Below are 15,539 nucleotides of genomic sequence, written 5' to 3' on the forward strand. Positions count from 1 at the left end.
CCCAAGTTCAAATCTTTTTTTTTTTTTAAGAGACAGAGGTGGAGAGAGAGGTAGAGAGAGAGGTAGAGAGAGAGAGAGAATTTTAACATTTATTTATTTTTTTTTAGTTATCGGCGGGCACAACATCTTTGTTTGTATGTGGTGCTGAGGATTGAACCTGGGCCGCACGCAAACCAGGCGAGCGCGCTACCGCTTGAGCCATATCCCCAGCCCCCAAGTTCAAATCTTGACCTCTAAATTTACTTACTACATGACCTTGGGCAAGTCATTTACATCTCTAAGCTTCATTTTATATCTTTTATAATAAGCTTTAGTAGTAGAACCTAAAACGGGAGTTTTTCATAAAGGTTGAAGAGATAGATCATCTGTAAAGTGCCCACTAAATGTATGCATTCAGTAAATGTCAGCCACAATCACAATTATGATCTACCCTAAATTAGATCATAAAGGTCCATAATCAATTGGCAGCATAGAAGAGCTGCTGTCAGATACCGTAGCCTCAGATTCATAGGAAATGCTGGGGTGACCTCTTGTACTTTCTGTTATGTTCTCTCTCTAGCTCTTCTCCTCCAAACAGACGCTTTACTCCTGAATGTATAGCCAACCTAGAACTCTCCTCTTAACTGTACACCTGTATATCCAACTATCTACTTTGATATCTAGCAAATGTCTCAAACTGAACAAGCAAACCCTTTAGACTCTCCAAACCTTCTCCTTCTCTCTTGTTCTCCATCTTAGTCCATGGATACACCATTCTCCCCTTGCTCAGGTCAAAACCAGTGGTGTCCTCTTTGATGCAGTGTTAGCCAGCTTTGTATTACCATATCAAAATACCTCAGGTAGTCAACCTCTAAAAAGAGAAGATTTATTTTTGGCTCATGGTGTTGAGGCTGTAGTGGGGCAGCACACCACAGCAGGAGCACTTAGTGGAACCAAGCTGCTCGCCGCATAGCTGGAAGTGAGAGAGAGGAAGGGGAGGGCTAGGGTCCCACAATCCCTCTCAGGGCCATGTCCCCAGTGACCTAAGGACTTCCCACAGACCCCATCTCTTAAGTTTCCACCACCTCCCAATAAAGCCCAGCTGAGTACTAAGTCTTTAACCCGTGGGCCTTTGGGGAACATTCCTGGTACAAACTATGGCAGATGCCTCTCTTTTCAGCAGGTCCTGTCACTCTACATTTCAAATCTACCCAGAGCTCTGCCACTGCCCACTACCCACACTGGGGCCATGGGTCCAGGCACCGCCAGCTGTCCCCTCAGTTATTACAGCAGCCTCCTTGCTGCCTTCCCACTGCCCCTGCTGCTCTTCCCATACTACCCTTTTCATCATGTGTCCGCAGGATAGAAACTGGCAGTGATCTGGTTAAATATAATTTGAACCATGTCACTCCTCTGCCCAGATATTGCATGGCCTTCATTTTTCTTGTAAATCTTACCAAGATATGTAAGGCCTTGCACGATGTCCCTCTAACTTCATCCCCTACCACTTTCCCCCTCCTTCTCTCCAGTCCAGCCATAGTGGCCTTCCCCTCTGTCCTGAGAAAGTGCCAGGGTCTTGGCAGGTCCTGCAAAGCTCACACCCAGACATCTACTTGACTAGCATTTCAGTCACACAGGATTTTACTCAAAAGTTACTTTCTCTGACCAAATTATCTAAATTTTAACCCCTCCTCAATACTGCAGAGTTCCTTCCCTACTTTGTGTTTTATTGATGCATTATAATTATATATAATAATGGGGTTTGTTGTTACGTACTCTTATATACACACAATAACAATATAATTTGCTCAATTTTGTTCCCAGCCTTTCTCTGCTTTTTTTATTTCTCCATCCAACACAGTGTTTGTCATACGGTACTTATTGACTTTTTTTTTTTCACTTAAATTTAAGCTCCTTGGCACATAGGAACTTTGCTTCCTTTTTACTCCAAGAACCATGCCTTGCACCTGATAGTGAATCTAAGCCCTTGTCCTGGAGCAGTGGAGTGTTGGTCCGAGCCAGCTGGGGCAGCTTTGGCAAGCACTGACTGTGACTATGTGAGCCCACTGTGCCAGCGTGGGCCTGAGGCCCAGTGAGCCAAGCTGACGCAAGCCAGGGTTTGCTGACCTGTCACACTGGCAGCATCCAGGGGCAGATGCCACTCCACATATGCCATAGCCCAGAACCCCAAGAATCCACAATCCAAAAACCTCAACCTCCTACTTCCCAAGGAGTAGTGGGAAAACAGAAGTGGACCTGACCTAAATGGGATTGCAGGGCTAACCAACAGTGTTGATACTTTTCCAAATCCTGATTGGCATAAATGTGGACCAATAGCGACGATAGTTTCCAAACTCTGTTAGCATAAATTTGGACCAATAGTGTTGACCCAAGTGCCATATAAACCCCTAAACAAACAAGTGGCAACCCCTGTTAGGTTTTCTCTAGTCCTCTAAGAGGTCTGTTTCTTTTCTTACCACATGAATCAGTCCTACTCGTTTGCACTCGCTCTTCCTCATCTGTGTATTTAATTCTTTGAATTCATAAGACAAGAACCTGGAAAAAAAATTGGAAGTGAGCTTCTGGGGTCTTCATAACTGTAGGCCTCTGCAGCCAAGAAAGTCTGGTATGCTGTTAGCAGCTAATCAGGTCAGGGAATATCTGCTGGTCTCAGCTCTGAGGGTGGCAACCAGCAAAGCCCGATTCTCCTCCACTACCCTAAGGGGTGTGTTGCAGCTCTTAGTGGCAGGCTATGCCCTCCAGTGGTGCAGCAGATCCCAGAAGCTTTCCGTCAACTTCTTTCCAAGTTCTTTTTGGATGAATTTGAAGAATTAAATCCATGAACAAGGAAGAGTGAGTGCAAAAGAGTAGGTTTATTTGTGTGGGAAGAAAAGAGACAACTCTCACAGGGCGGGAGGGAACCCAATAGGGGTTGCTGCTTGAGTGTGTTAATCTAGGGGTTTATTTAGCACTTGGGTAAATGCTATCAGTTTGAATTTTTGCTAATCAGGTTTGGAAAAGTACCAATGCTATTGGTTAGTCCTGCGATCCCGTTCAGATTTGCTCCACTTCCATTTTCCTACTGCTTCTTGGAAAACAGGAGGTTGAAGTCTGATCATGGATGCTTGGGGGTTCTGTGCTGCAACAGTGTGTGAAGCAGGCTTCTGTCCCAGGCTGCTCCCAGTGCAGCAGGTCAGCACACCCTGCCTAGCCTTAGTCCTGGCTCACTGTGCCTCTGGGTCATGCTGGCATGGTAGGCTCCAGCTGGCCATAGCTGGTGCTCACTGCCTGTGAGCACTCACTGCTCAGCATGTAAGTAACACAGCAAGTCACAACAAGGTAAGAATGTACTAAGATGGGTGGTGACATTCATCCAGAATTTCCCTTCATCTGGTTCCAATCTGTACTGAGGCTCACTGGCTGTCAGGAGGGACCACCTGGGAGTCAGCCCTGTGAACCCATCATTCTGACCAATGTATGAATCGAATACTGTTGAGATGGAGAGATTCTGTTTTACTTTTAACATTTCCCCTCATCTGAGAATGTAGTTGGGTTTTTGACTTATGTGATACTGAGACTTGTTAGCAATGAACATTTTCTTTTCTTATTTGATGCTAGAAAACAATCAAGTGTCTACCCCATCTTAGCCCACCCTCATATATATCATACATTTTGATATGATTCAAGACATGTTTTCTTTTGACCTCTTGTACACTTCTGGTTCATGTTCTGACAGTATTTTCTGACTAATCTTCTTTGATCCCCTTGGAAATACGTCAGGGTGTGGACAAGTAAGGGTCCTATTTTCATGCCTGGGGTAGCTAATATCCTTCTAATCACTGCTTAGGAAGTAGAAGCACAGTTGGAAGAGGTGAAGAAGAAATCAGAAAAGGAAATCAGGCAGCTAGAAGAAGAGAAAACAGCCCTAAATGTGAAGCTTCAGAACTCTCTGCTTGAGGTAAACCCCCCCAAAATGCAATGCTTGGGGATGATGATTTGGCTCCTGGAAGTTTCTGGCTGAGACGCCAGGAGTGTCAGGAACCGGCCCCACCTCCTTATATCCTCAGAACAAAGAAGAGGGCACTGGGCCAGGAAGACTGTCTTAGGGGCATAAATTTAACTGCAAGTAACAGAAAGAAGCCTGATTTATAGAGGCTTAAACAAAGAGGCCTGTAACTTCTCACATAAAAGAAGGACACAGGAGGCAGCTGGCCGACTCTGTAGCTGAATAGTGCCAGCAGTGGCGCATCTGCAGTCTCCCCAGCTACAAGGCGCCATTATCACTTCTGTGGGCCCGAGGCACCTGTGCCTTCCTGGATGCCTTCCTTTATAAAGAATAAAATTCATCCTTTATGACTGTGTTGATTGGAAGATGAAATAGACCAGGCTGTGTTTTTTTTTTCCTTCCGATTTTAAAAGAAATGAAAATGTTTTTATGAGCCTTTAAAGGTATTGAAGAACTAGCAGAAGAGGTTTAAAACATGGTCCCTAGGGCCATTTCTGAGCCTGATTAGACAAAAAAAAAAAATAGAAAGAGGTTTTCTTTCCCTACCCTCCCTCACGGTCCCAGATGAGATCTGTGTCTCCTGCCATCCCCAGGGGCCATGGACTCATTCCTCAGCCCTGGCCATGCACCACAACCTCTGGGAAAATTGTTTTTCTTTGTCTTTTCTTTTTGCAGTGCCTCTTACGTGCTAGACCAGCATGTACCATAGGGAACTTAAATAAAAGAAGCCATGGGCAAAAGAATGTAGATTCTTTAGAAGTACATATCCATGGAGGTCAATCCAAAGAATGAATGAGGGTGACAGAGGAGAAGTGGGGGAGGATGATGGATCAGGGAGATGTAAGAGGTCACAACTGCAATTTGTGCTTTTACTTCTTCAACTGAGCCGTGAGCATATGGTGCTGATTATATTCTTCTCCAACTTTCTTTTTATATTTCTGAAATTATCATTTAAATAAAAAACCAATGAGCATGCCATGCCTGAGACTTGACCTATCAAGCAATGGGTTGTGGTGAAAAGTCTCTGTAAAGAGGCTTCTATCCTAACCGAGGCTAAGGTGAAGCTGCACGGAAAAGAGGCCCATTTTTTCCCCTTCCCTCCCTTCCTGCTACTGCTCACTCCTGTTTTTTACTTCCTCCCATCCTGTTGAGCCCTGATGCCAATCTGCATATTGTACCTGGGCTACTTTACCCTTCTGGTCATAAGGTGGCTTCATATATGCATATGAGACCAGCCCAGTTATTCTGAATGGGACACCTGGGCCACATCAGAGAGATTCAGAATTGATTCCAAAATTAATAACCAAATGCAGGTGGGAGGACTTCATTTCATCACCTCATGTTTCTTGTCTTCCATTTCAGGTTTTAAGGCTGGAAGAATTTATCCAACAGCACAAGGTGACTCCCCGAAGAGCAGAGGAAAGCCCCCAGGAATCCGACTGCCAGCACTGCAGTATTTTGGAGACCCAGGTAACCTTTAGTTTTTTCTGTCATAATTAAGGATATTTCCACATCCTCAGTGACACATGCTGATGTTAACAGGCTGCATGTCCCCTCTCAGCACTGCCAAGTGCCTGAGGGGTAGGGAAGTCACCACAAAATCCATTTGCAAAAACCATGAAGGAAATAGAGTTCTGAGTAATTATCTTTGTGGCCTAAAAAAGAAAAAGGCTGGTCAGATTAATCTTGTCTGAGAGCAGTCTGCCTGGCAGATAGGAGGGGCCTTTGACTCTGCCCAACATTAACCACAATAACAGCTTCTCTCTACCAACCCCAACATCCTGGGTCCCGTTTACTCTCACCATAGCCTTCCCATGTGAAGGTGCCTTTCAGAAAAGCTTCTGGATGGTAGGAACTGGCTCCTGAATGTCCTGCTCATGGTGAACTATTATTTTCCTAGGACTTCCATAATGAATCACCACATATTTGTTGGCCTAAACAGTAGGAATTTTTTTTTTTCCTCATGGTTCTGGACACCAGACATCTGAAATCAAGGTGTTAGTAGAGTTGGTTCCCCTGGAAGCTATGAGGGTTGCTTGACCCAGGCATCTCCCCCACCTCCTGGTGGCTCTGGCAATCCTTGCTGGAAACCCAGCCCTCCAATCTCTGCCTATCATCAATGGCCTCCTTTCCTATACAACTGGGTCGTCTTCTTTCTTATAGGGACATCAGTCATTGGATCCAGGACCCACCTTAATCCAGAACAACCTCATCTTAATGTATTACATGCGTACAGACCCTCCCCAAATAAGGTCACATTCACATGTATCAGGACTTAGGACTTCATATCTTCTTGGGGGCGTAGCTCAATCCATAACAGATGCTTCATGGACACTCACTAACATCCATTGTGTGATGTCAGAGATGTAAATAGTCCCTGCAAAGTTGATGTTTGAGTACCCTGGCTTAAATAACCCTTTTGGTTCCCATTTTGATAGTACAAGTCATAAAAAACCCACTGCCTTAAATTTTACTTATTTTATTGCTGCCCCAACAGTTCAGTCCACTTCAGACTTTAGGTAGGAAGACACTAACGTAGCTGAGTCTGGATCTTCCCATGTTAGCCCCCTGGATCTCTTAATCACCCATGTCTGTACAGCTCAGTGTCCTTAGGAAATGTAATTCCTCACCACTGACCCCAGTCTTCCAGGGCTCAGGCACAGTCCTATGACAGTCCCCATGGCATGCCCTCCTGGGATGATCCCTACGCAACCACTTACTCACCAGGGAAGAAGTGAGCCAAAAATCTAATGTACGTAGATTTGATAATAATTAATATTTATATGGGAACTGGTCAGTAATAGGACACTGTTCCCATCCATAATTTCGTTGGAGTTTTACAACAAACCTGCAGTGTACCCATTTTACATAGGGGGAACCAAAGGTGAATAGTTAGGTGACTTTCCTTTGTCACTAGAGATAAAGAGTTGAGCCAGGACTACTGACTCTTGCCCCCTATCTCACTGTGAGAGAGATAATACAACCAGTATGCCTTTCAGATACAATAGCCCCCAACTGTGTGTCTCAGGGTTAAGGAGAGTGGCCAGGACTCCCTGGGGTTCCTTCTGACACCAAACTGGAGGAGAGTCCTTCAGTAGCACCCTCACCCCTGTGTGAGCCTGGAGGAGAAGCCTCAAGGAACATAGGCATCTTCTTTGGCAGGGGTGTTCCCTTCCTGACCTGAGTCCGTTGCCATCCTTCTGCCTGAGAAACATGCAGATATTTTCATTCTCTTTCCATTTCTTAAGAACCAGCCTCCTGAGCTAGCCTTCAAGACAAAACTTCCTGGCTCCAGGGGCAGCTGAACTTTGCACTGCTTTGTGAGGGATTTCTCAGAAAAGTTGTTTCTCAAATATTCTAGATCTCTTAGCTCCTCAAAATGACTGCTGCAGGAGGAGGGGCCAGAGTTGGCTGGGGCCTCACTGATGAGATTGAATTTAAAGCAAGGGCGGTATGCTGGAGAGTAGACACAAAGGCAGCCCAGGAAGGCTGGATGGCAGGCTGTGTTTTTAGGAGGGAGCACAAACTTGTGGACATTCTGGGTATGTTCCAGGGCTGCTGATCAAGGGTCTCACTGTCAAGGTCAGGTTGTCCATGAACCAGCACTGTCACTGCAGCTCAGGGCCTCTCAGCTTTAGCACTTGCCTTTTTGTAGTGGATCATTCTTGGGTGTGGGTGCTATGCTGTGCATTGTAGAGTGTTTAGCAGCATTCCTGGTCTCTACTCACCAGATGCTAGTAGATCCCCACCCCTAACAAACTGACTCAACCAGAAATGACCCTAGACATGGCCAGATGTCTCCAGGAGCAAAATTACCTCCATTGGAAAACTAATGCTGCACTGAAACAGCAAATCCTGGGGAAGCCCAAGACACACATGCACATAAAGGACCTCAGGTTGCTGAACCATGAGAGCAGCCCTCATCTGGTCCCTTGCTGAGCTCAGTGTCTAGAGAGAAGTGTAGACTCCTCTTACACGGAGTTGCAGGAGGGGCCTTAAGAAATCCAAGGCCTGCTTCATTCAATAGAATATGCACATTACTCATTCATTCCAGGGCCATTTGTGGAATACTTGGGATGTACCAGCCTCTGAGCTGAATACTAGATAAATATGCATAAACAAATAACTTTAAAACAATGTGTACATTTAGTATAGAGTTAAACATGTGCTGTGTTTTCATTTAGGTAACTATTATGCAATTTGCAGGTACTGAAATTTCCTTCAAATTTAGTACCCTTTTCCAATAAGTAATCCATGTACATAGTACAGAATTCAAAGATATACATTGAAAAGTATCTACCCTCCCGCATGCTTCCTGTCCCAGGAAAACTACTTGTTTTGTTCCGTTTTATTTCTTAAATGCCCTTTTAGAGCTATACTATATATTTATAGGCATAATTATGAGTATTTTCCCATAAATAAGGGCATATTTTCCTGTGCTCTGCTTTTTTAAAATTAAATCTCATATTTGGAAATTATAACAGGTAAACTTCCACACAACTTCATTTTAAAGAAAAAAACTGTCTAATTATCCTTTGTACAGAATAGCCACAATGTATTCAGTCTTTCCTTTCTGGTGGGCATTTAGATTGTTTCCCTGTTGCAGATCATACTTCAGTGGATAGCACTGTAGAGGGTATAGTATAGTAGATGGGCACATTCGCCAATGAATAGCAATGCCTGGATTCTTGCTTACTGGATAACCTTAGACAAATATTTTAACAGCTCTTTGCTTCAACCTTGTCATCTGTAAAATGGGATACCACCTATCTCAGAGGCTTTGTGAGAGCTAAATGAGTTAGTATATGGCACTCGGCATGAGTCACTAACTCTTTCTGTTGTGGAACTTGCTGGGTCCAGTGGCATGTGAGTGTTCAATTTTGATATCTTGCCTCCCATTGAGATGGCTCCTGCCACAAGCAGCACATCTGCCTGTTTCCACACATCCTCACCAACATAGTGAGTTATAAACTTTGCCAATCAGAAATTTACAGTTTACTTCAAATATTTGGGGCAGCCTCCTGCCTGGCAGCTGTGCCTCGCCCTGGATAATGTGTGAGCAGCACCCTGAGCGCAGCAGACTTGCAACCCCACAGGAGGAGACAGGGGTAGACATTAGGCCAAGGAGGTTAAGGGATTTAACAATCTAAAGGTTGATCTGCTGGGGGGACAGGGCCACCAGAACAGGGTGCTCAGTAACAGCCTCCCTGTGATGTTCTTGCTGGGTTGGAGGCTATAAGATTTAAATTTGTTCAAAGACTTAAGGGGTTTGAGCTCAGGCTCTGTATTGTCCTATTAAAGCACTTCAGTGAGTCAAGAGAGATAAAAATAATAACAGCAACTGAGGACAGAATTTCCACACCACTCCCTGAACATGCAGAGAGGGTTGCCAAACCTGGGTGCGGCTCTGTCTCCTCCAAAGTTAGCTGGGACCTCATTGAACCTTTTGTTCTTGTTCCTTATGTCCAGTCTCCTAATTTTCTTAGATTCCTAGTGTCATTCATTGGTTTGCAGAAAGCCATTTTGGTCTTCATAATTCTGAAGGAAAACCTTTTTCTAGAAGACTCCTTTTGTACCTGGGTCATACTGACATAGGGACAGAGAGAGGTGGATGTTTTCATGGATGTGTCTGCTTACACCTTCCTTAAAAGGAAAAAGAAAGTCCTTGGGTCACCACCTCCACAACCCTGCAAGGCAAATGTTAGTATTATCTTCTTCATTTTACAGACAGGGAAACTGAGGCTTGAAGAGAGGCACCAGAGCCTGTGCCCTGAGCCATGGCAGCAGTAATCCCTGCCTCCCTACCACAGAGACTCGTGGTAATGAACAAAAGAGAGCATATGACAGCACTTCTCAAAACCATTCAAGCTTCTATAAATGTAAGGTGTTTTTATAATATCTACTACCATCCCCTGCAATCATTTCAGCAAAACTCCATTACGTTAGGTGCTCTATTTTAAGATGTACAGAATGCTACCTCTGGAAGATTATGAACTGAACTTGAAAATGACTTTGAATGTTCCCTGCCATGAGATTTCCTGGTAGTGGGTGTTTGTTTAAAATAGAAACAATCCAGATGAGTTTAAAATGACTGAAAGATGAAAGATGGAGATCTAATGTGAACCTAGGTTTAAAATAACCAACTATTTGCTTGGGAGGAGTTAGGAGGAGCCTTTTGTGGTAGATGGTTTAGAGAAATGGATCTATTTATTTTTCTGTGCACACTATTTATACTCAGGGCACTTTAAGACTGGAAAAAAAGCATTGGACTGAATCTCAGCAGAATTCCTGATGAAGAACCCAAGAGTCTGAGTCAAGGGTGGATGACATGAGAAACTCTGGGAGTAGCTCAGGGTTATTTTTACTAGAAGGCTCCCTGTGATTAAAAAAGAAAAAAAAAAGAAGAAGGTAGCAGGGGAGTCTATTCTAGTTGGAGTTCAGAGAAGCAGGTAATTGAATCAGCATTACTGGGCTTGAAAGTAGTCATTCAGCCAACTGTTTATTATCTCCAGGGTCAAGTTCATTTATGAAATAATAAAATGGCACTGTAGCATCTTTTGAATGATATATTTGGACCTGAAATACCAGGTGCACAAAGTCAAAGAGAAGAGATAATTTTTTGTTGTTATTTGTGTGGTCTGACGGAATTGTCAGGCCAGGCATCTCTTCCAATTGCTGGACCATAAGGCAGTTGAAGTCAAGAACTATACCTTATTAATCTTTATCCTTCTAGCATCTAACATATCTACATGTGGCAGACGTTTAACCTCTCCTTTTACAAAAACTGAGACATGACTATAGAATGAATGGAGCTGACGGTACCATTTTGGGTCTCAGTAATTAAAAGGTTAGATTAGGAACTCCTTCCAAAATGAGCCTTGGCTGGAGGATAATTTAGGTCACTGGGATCTCTTTCTAATGACTTGGTGTCAGTGGGAGCGAGTAATCTTCTCTTTCTTTGGGAAAGACTTTGTATCAGTCTCTTTTGTGTTAACTACAATGAAGTAAGCTAACTTTATAAAGAAAATAATAAAGGTAAAATTATTTTGGAGGTTGAAAATCCAAACAGCATGGCTCAAACTCTGTTGAAGACCATATGAGAAGTGGCAGGACCATATGCAGGAGAAAGAAAGTGCATCATGAAACAGGAAGCCAGAGAGACTCAGGGATTAGGCTCTCACTCTCAAGAATTCACTTCAGAGAATGAGTATTTCTTTCCCAGGGCAGCACTCAGGTGTAAGGACCTCCCACTAGACCCCACCTGTTAGAGTGTCCATTATTTCCCATATTGCCTAACTCGGGAACAAGCTTCTGACAATAAAGGTTGGAAACAATAAAGGCTGTCCTTATGGGCAAAACACATCCCAACCATAACGGACTTCCTTGTCTCTGGTGTCCTGGAGGCTGGAAACGAGTGAACAGAAAAAGGACTGTGGCATTCATTTCCCTGTTCAACTGGAGAAAACTCAACGACCTTCATTTCTCAGGTTTATTTTTTACTTACTTTGTTTTATTTTATTGTGGCAAGAACCACAACAAAAGAGATCTACCCTCTTAAGGAAAGTTTCAAGTGTATAATACAGTGCAGTTACTATAGGTACAGGGTGGCACAGCAGATCCCATCTTGCTTGACTGAAACATCATGTCTTTTGATAGTAAAGCCCTACTTCCATCTTACCCAAGCCCCTAGAAACCATCATTCTACTCTGATTCCATGAATTTGATCAGTTCAGATACCTCATCTACATGGAATGAGACACTGTTTCTCTTTCTGTGGCTAGTTTATTTCACTTGGTATAATGTCCTCAAGGCTCATCCATGTTGTTTGCATATTGCAGAATTTCCTACTTTTTAAAAGATAAATAGTATTACACTATATGTACATACCACATTTTTTAACCCATTCAACTGTCAATGGACGTTTAAGTTGTTTCATATATTGGCTACAGTAAATAGTGCTGCATCGAACACAGTAATGCTAGTATAATTTAATACTGATTTCAATTCTTTGGGATAAATGCCCAGAAATAAGATTGCTGGATGATACAGTAGTTCTATTTTATTTTTTCAGGAACCTCCATACTGTTTTCTTTATTAGCTACATCATTGTGCATTCTCGCCAATAGTGTGCAAGGGTTCCAGCCTTTCCACATCCTCACACCTACCTATTTTGGAATGGCCATCTTGACAGGTGTGAGGTGATATCTCACTGTGGTTTTAATTTGTATTTCCCTGATGATTAGTAATGTCCATCTCCTTTTAATGTATCTGTTGATCATTTATGTTTTCTTTGGAGAAATGTCTATTCAAGTCCTGAGCCTATTTTAAAATTTGAGTTATTAGTTTTTTTTTTTTTAATCTTACAGTGTTTGGCTGTAGTAATATATATGTGTTATATATTCAGAAAATATTTTCTCCATTTTTTTAGGTGTCTATTTACTCTGTTGGTTGTTACCTTTGCTGTGAAAAAGTTTTAGTTTGATAGAATCCCACCAGTTTATTTTTTAAATTTTTTTAAACTTATTTTTGTTGGTGCATTATAATTATACATACTAGTGGGATTCATTATGCCATATTCATATGTGGTTTTTGCTTCCTTACTTTGGTGTCATATACTTGAAATACATGAAAGTATTGCTAAGACCAACATCATGAAGATTTTTCTGCATATTTTCTTCTAGGAGTTTTATCATTTGAACCATTACATTTAAGTATTTAATCCATTGTGAATTGATTTTTATATATAGTATAATATAAAAAATCAAAATTCATTTTTTTCAAATGAATATGTAATTTTCCAAACACCATTTGTTTCCCTATTGTCTTCCTGGCACCCTTGTTGAAAAATTGGTTGATTATAAATTATGAACTTACTTCTGGGAACTTAATTCTATTCCATTGATCTCTTGTTTCCATGCATATATAATATGTCAAAATATACTGTCATGTATATCTAAAAAGAATTTTTAAAAGATTGACTTAGCTATTCACAGTCTTTGATGGTTCCATATGAATTTTGAGAATTGTTTTTTCTGCTTCTGTAAAAAATAGTATTTTTTTAAGGATTGCATTGAATCTGTAGTTTTGGGGGTTGTGTGGACACTTTAACAATATTAGGTATCCCAAACCATGATCACAGATTTTTTTCGTATCTTTTTAAATTTATTTCACCAGTGTTTATAGTTTTGCATATAGAAGGCTTTCACCTCCTTGATTAAATTTATACCTAGATATTTTATCCTTTTTGGTGCCATTGTCAGTGGAACTGCTTACCAGATTCCCTATTAGACAGTTCAATTGTTAATGTATAGAAATACAACTAATATTTGTAGGTTGATTCTGTACCCTGAAACTTTACTAAATTTGTTTACTGGTTCTAATAGTTGTTTTTTAGTAGTACTGGGGATTGAATCCAGGCATGCTACATCCCTAGCCCTTTTCTTAATTTTGAGACAGGGTATTGATGAGTTCCCAAAGCAAACCTTGAACTTGTGATCCTCCTGCCTCAGTTTCCCAAGTCACTTGAATTACAGGTATCTGCCACCATGCCCAGCTAGTTTTAATAGGAAAAGTTTTTATAGGAAAAGCTTTTATTTTTCACCATTTAGTATGATATTAGTGGTGGGATTGCCATATGTGGGCTTTCTTATGTTGTGTTCATTTCTTCTGTGTTGAGTTTTTTCTCAATGAGATGGCATTGGATTTTGTCAAATGCTTGTACCACATCTATTGGGACTATTTTGTGATTTTTATCCTTTATTAATATGATGTGTCACATTAAGTGACTTTTGTATAATGAACCATTCTTGCATCCTAGGAAAAATTCTTTTTGGTCAGGATGTATATGCCTGTAAATATGCTGTTAGATTCAGATTGCTATATTTTGTTAAGGATTTTTTTTGTATTTAAGTTCACCAGGGAACCTGTAGCTTTCTCAAGGTGTGTTTGTCTGCCTTTGGAATCAGGGTAATATTTGTCACATAAAATGATTTTGAAAGTGTTTTTTTTTTTTTATTTTTGTTTTTGTGGCAAGGGTTTAAGAAGGATTCTTTAAATTTTTTGAATATTTTGCAGAATCCACCCATAAAGCCATCTGGTCCTGGAATTTTCTTTGTTGAGAAGATTTTGCATAGTGGTTCAACCTTCTTATTTCCTATTGGTCCATTCAAATTTTCTAATTTATCCCTTCTGCTTAGTTATCAAGTTTGTTGTTCATAATGGTCTCTTATAATCTTTGTTTCTGTAGCATCAGTTGTAGTATTTCCTTTCACTTCTAATTTTATTAGAGTCTTCTCTCTTAGTTTTGGCTATTTTTGTCTAAAAGAAACAACTCAGCCAGGCATGGTGGCTTACGCCTATCATCCCAGCAGCTCAGGAAGCTGGGGCAGGAGGATCACAAGTTCAAGACCAGCTTCAGCAACTTAGCCAGGCCCTAAGCAACTCAGAGAGCCCTGTCTCAAAATTTAAAAAATGGTTTGGGAATGTGACTCAGTGGTTAAGCACCCCTGGGTCCAATCCCCAGTGCCAAAAAAAAAAAAAAAAAAAGAAAAAATGAAAGAAAGGAACAAATAAAATTCATGGTTTCATTGATTTTTTTTCAGTTTTCAATTTTAATTATTTTGCTTTAACATATTTTTCCTTCTACTATCTTTGGGCTTAGTTTGTTTTTCTTTCAATAGCTCTTAGGTTGTTTACTTGAGATCCTTCTCTTTTTTTGAATATATAATTTTTTGATTTTATTTTAATTAGTTACACATGACAGTACAATGATGGAGATCCTTCTTTTTTTAATGAAGTTGTTTTTTTTTTTAATACCTATGAACTTTTCTCCATAGTATTGCTTTTGGCAATTTTGTCTATCCCAAGTTATATTTTAATTTCATTTTTCTTTCTTTCTTTTTTTTTTTCAGTTCTGGGGATTAGTCAGGGCCTCATGCATGTTAGGCAAGTGTTCTATCACTGAGCTGCATCCCCAGCCCTCTAATTTCTTTATTTCTTCATTTCTTGAAAGACACATCTAGTCCATCTGCTTTATTTACCTGGGAAATTATCTCTCCATTTTCAAAGGCAAGTTGTGCTGGGTATAGTATTCTTGGTTTGCAGGTCCCCCCCCCCCACCTATTTTACTACTTTGAGTATTATCATCCCACTCCCTTCTAGCCTTCAAGATTTCTGCTGAGGAGCTGGGGTTGTAACTTAGTGATTGAGCGCTTGCCTCGCATGTGTAAGGCACTGGGTTCAATTCTCAGCACCACATAAAATAAATAAAACAAAGATATTGTTTCCACCTACACCTAAAAAAAAAAAAAAGGAAGATTTCTGCTGAAAAATACACTTATTTTCTTATGCGGATTCTCTCATATGTGACAAGTAGCTTTTCTTTCGCTGCTATAGAAAATTCCATGTCTTGGACCTTTGACAATTTGATTATAATGTGTCTCACTGTGGACTTCTTTGGATTCATCTTATATAGTGTTCTTTAGGTTCTTTGATCTGGATGTCCATTTTATCCCCCCCTCCCTCCCTCCCTTTTGGAACTCTCATATGCATGGCT

General features: G+C 41.1%; 1 protein-coding gene across 2 annotated transcripts in view; it reads left to right on the forward strand.

The window, feature by feature from the left end:
• Positions 1 to 15,539, forward strand: part of Fam184b (family with sequence similarity 184 member B) — a 107,801-nt gene that overhangs the window by 63,089 nt on the left and 29,173 nt on the right. For both annotated transcript variants that reach the window (XM_046423900.2, XM_046423901.2), the window contains exons 6-7: positions 3,827 to 3,937; positions 5,348 to 5,455. In XM_046423900.2, the coding sequence (XP_046279856.1) occupies positions 3,827 to 3,937; positions 5,348 to 5,455 (219 nt within the window). The remainder of the gene's footprint in view (positions 1 to 3,826; positions 3,938 to 5,347; positions 5,456 to 15,539) is intronic.

Source organism: Marmota monax, unplaced genomic scaffold (assembly GCF_021218885.2).
Source record: "Marmota monax isolate L192 unplaced genomic scaffold, Marmota_monax_Labrador192_F-V1.1 WCK01_AAM20220418_F8-fsc00009, whole genome shotgun sequence".
Lineage (NCBI taxonomy): Eukaryota > Metazoa > Chordata > Mammalia > Rodentia > Sciuridae > Marmota > Marmota monax.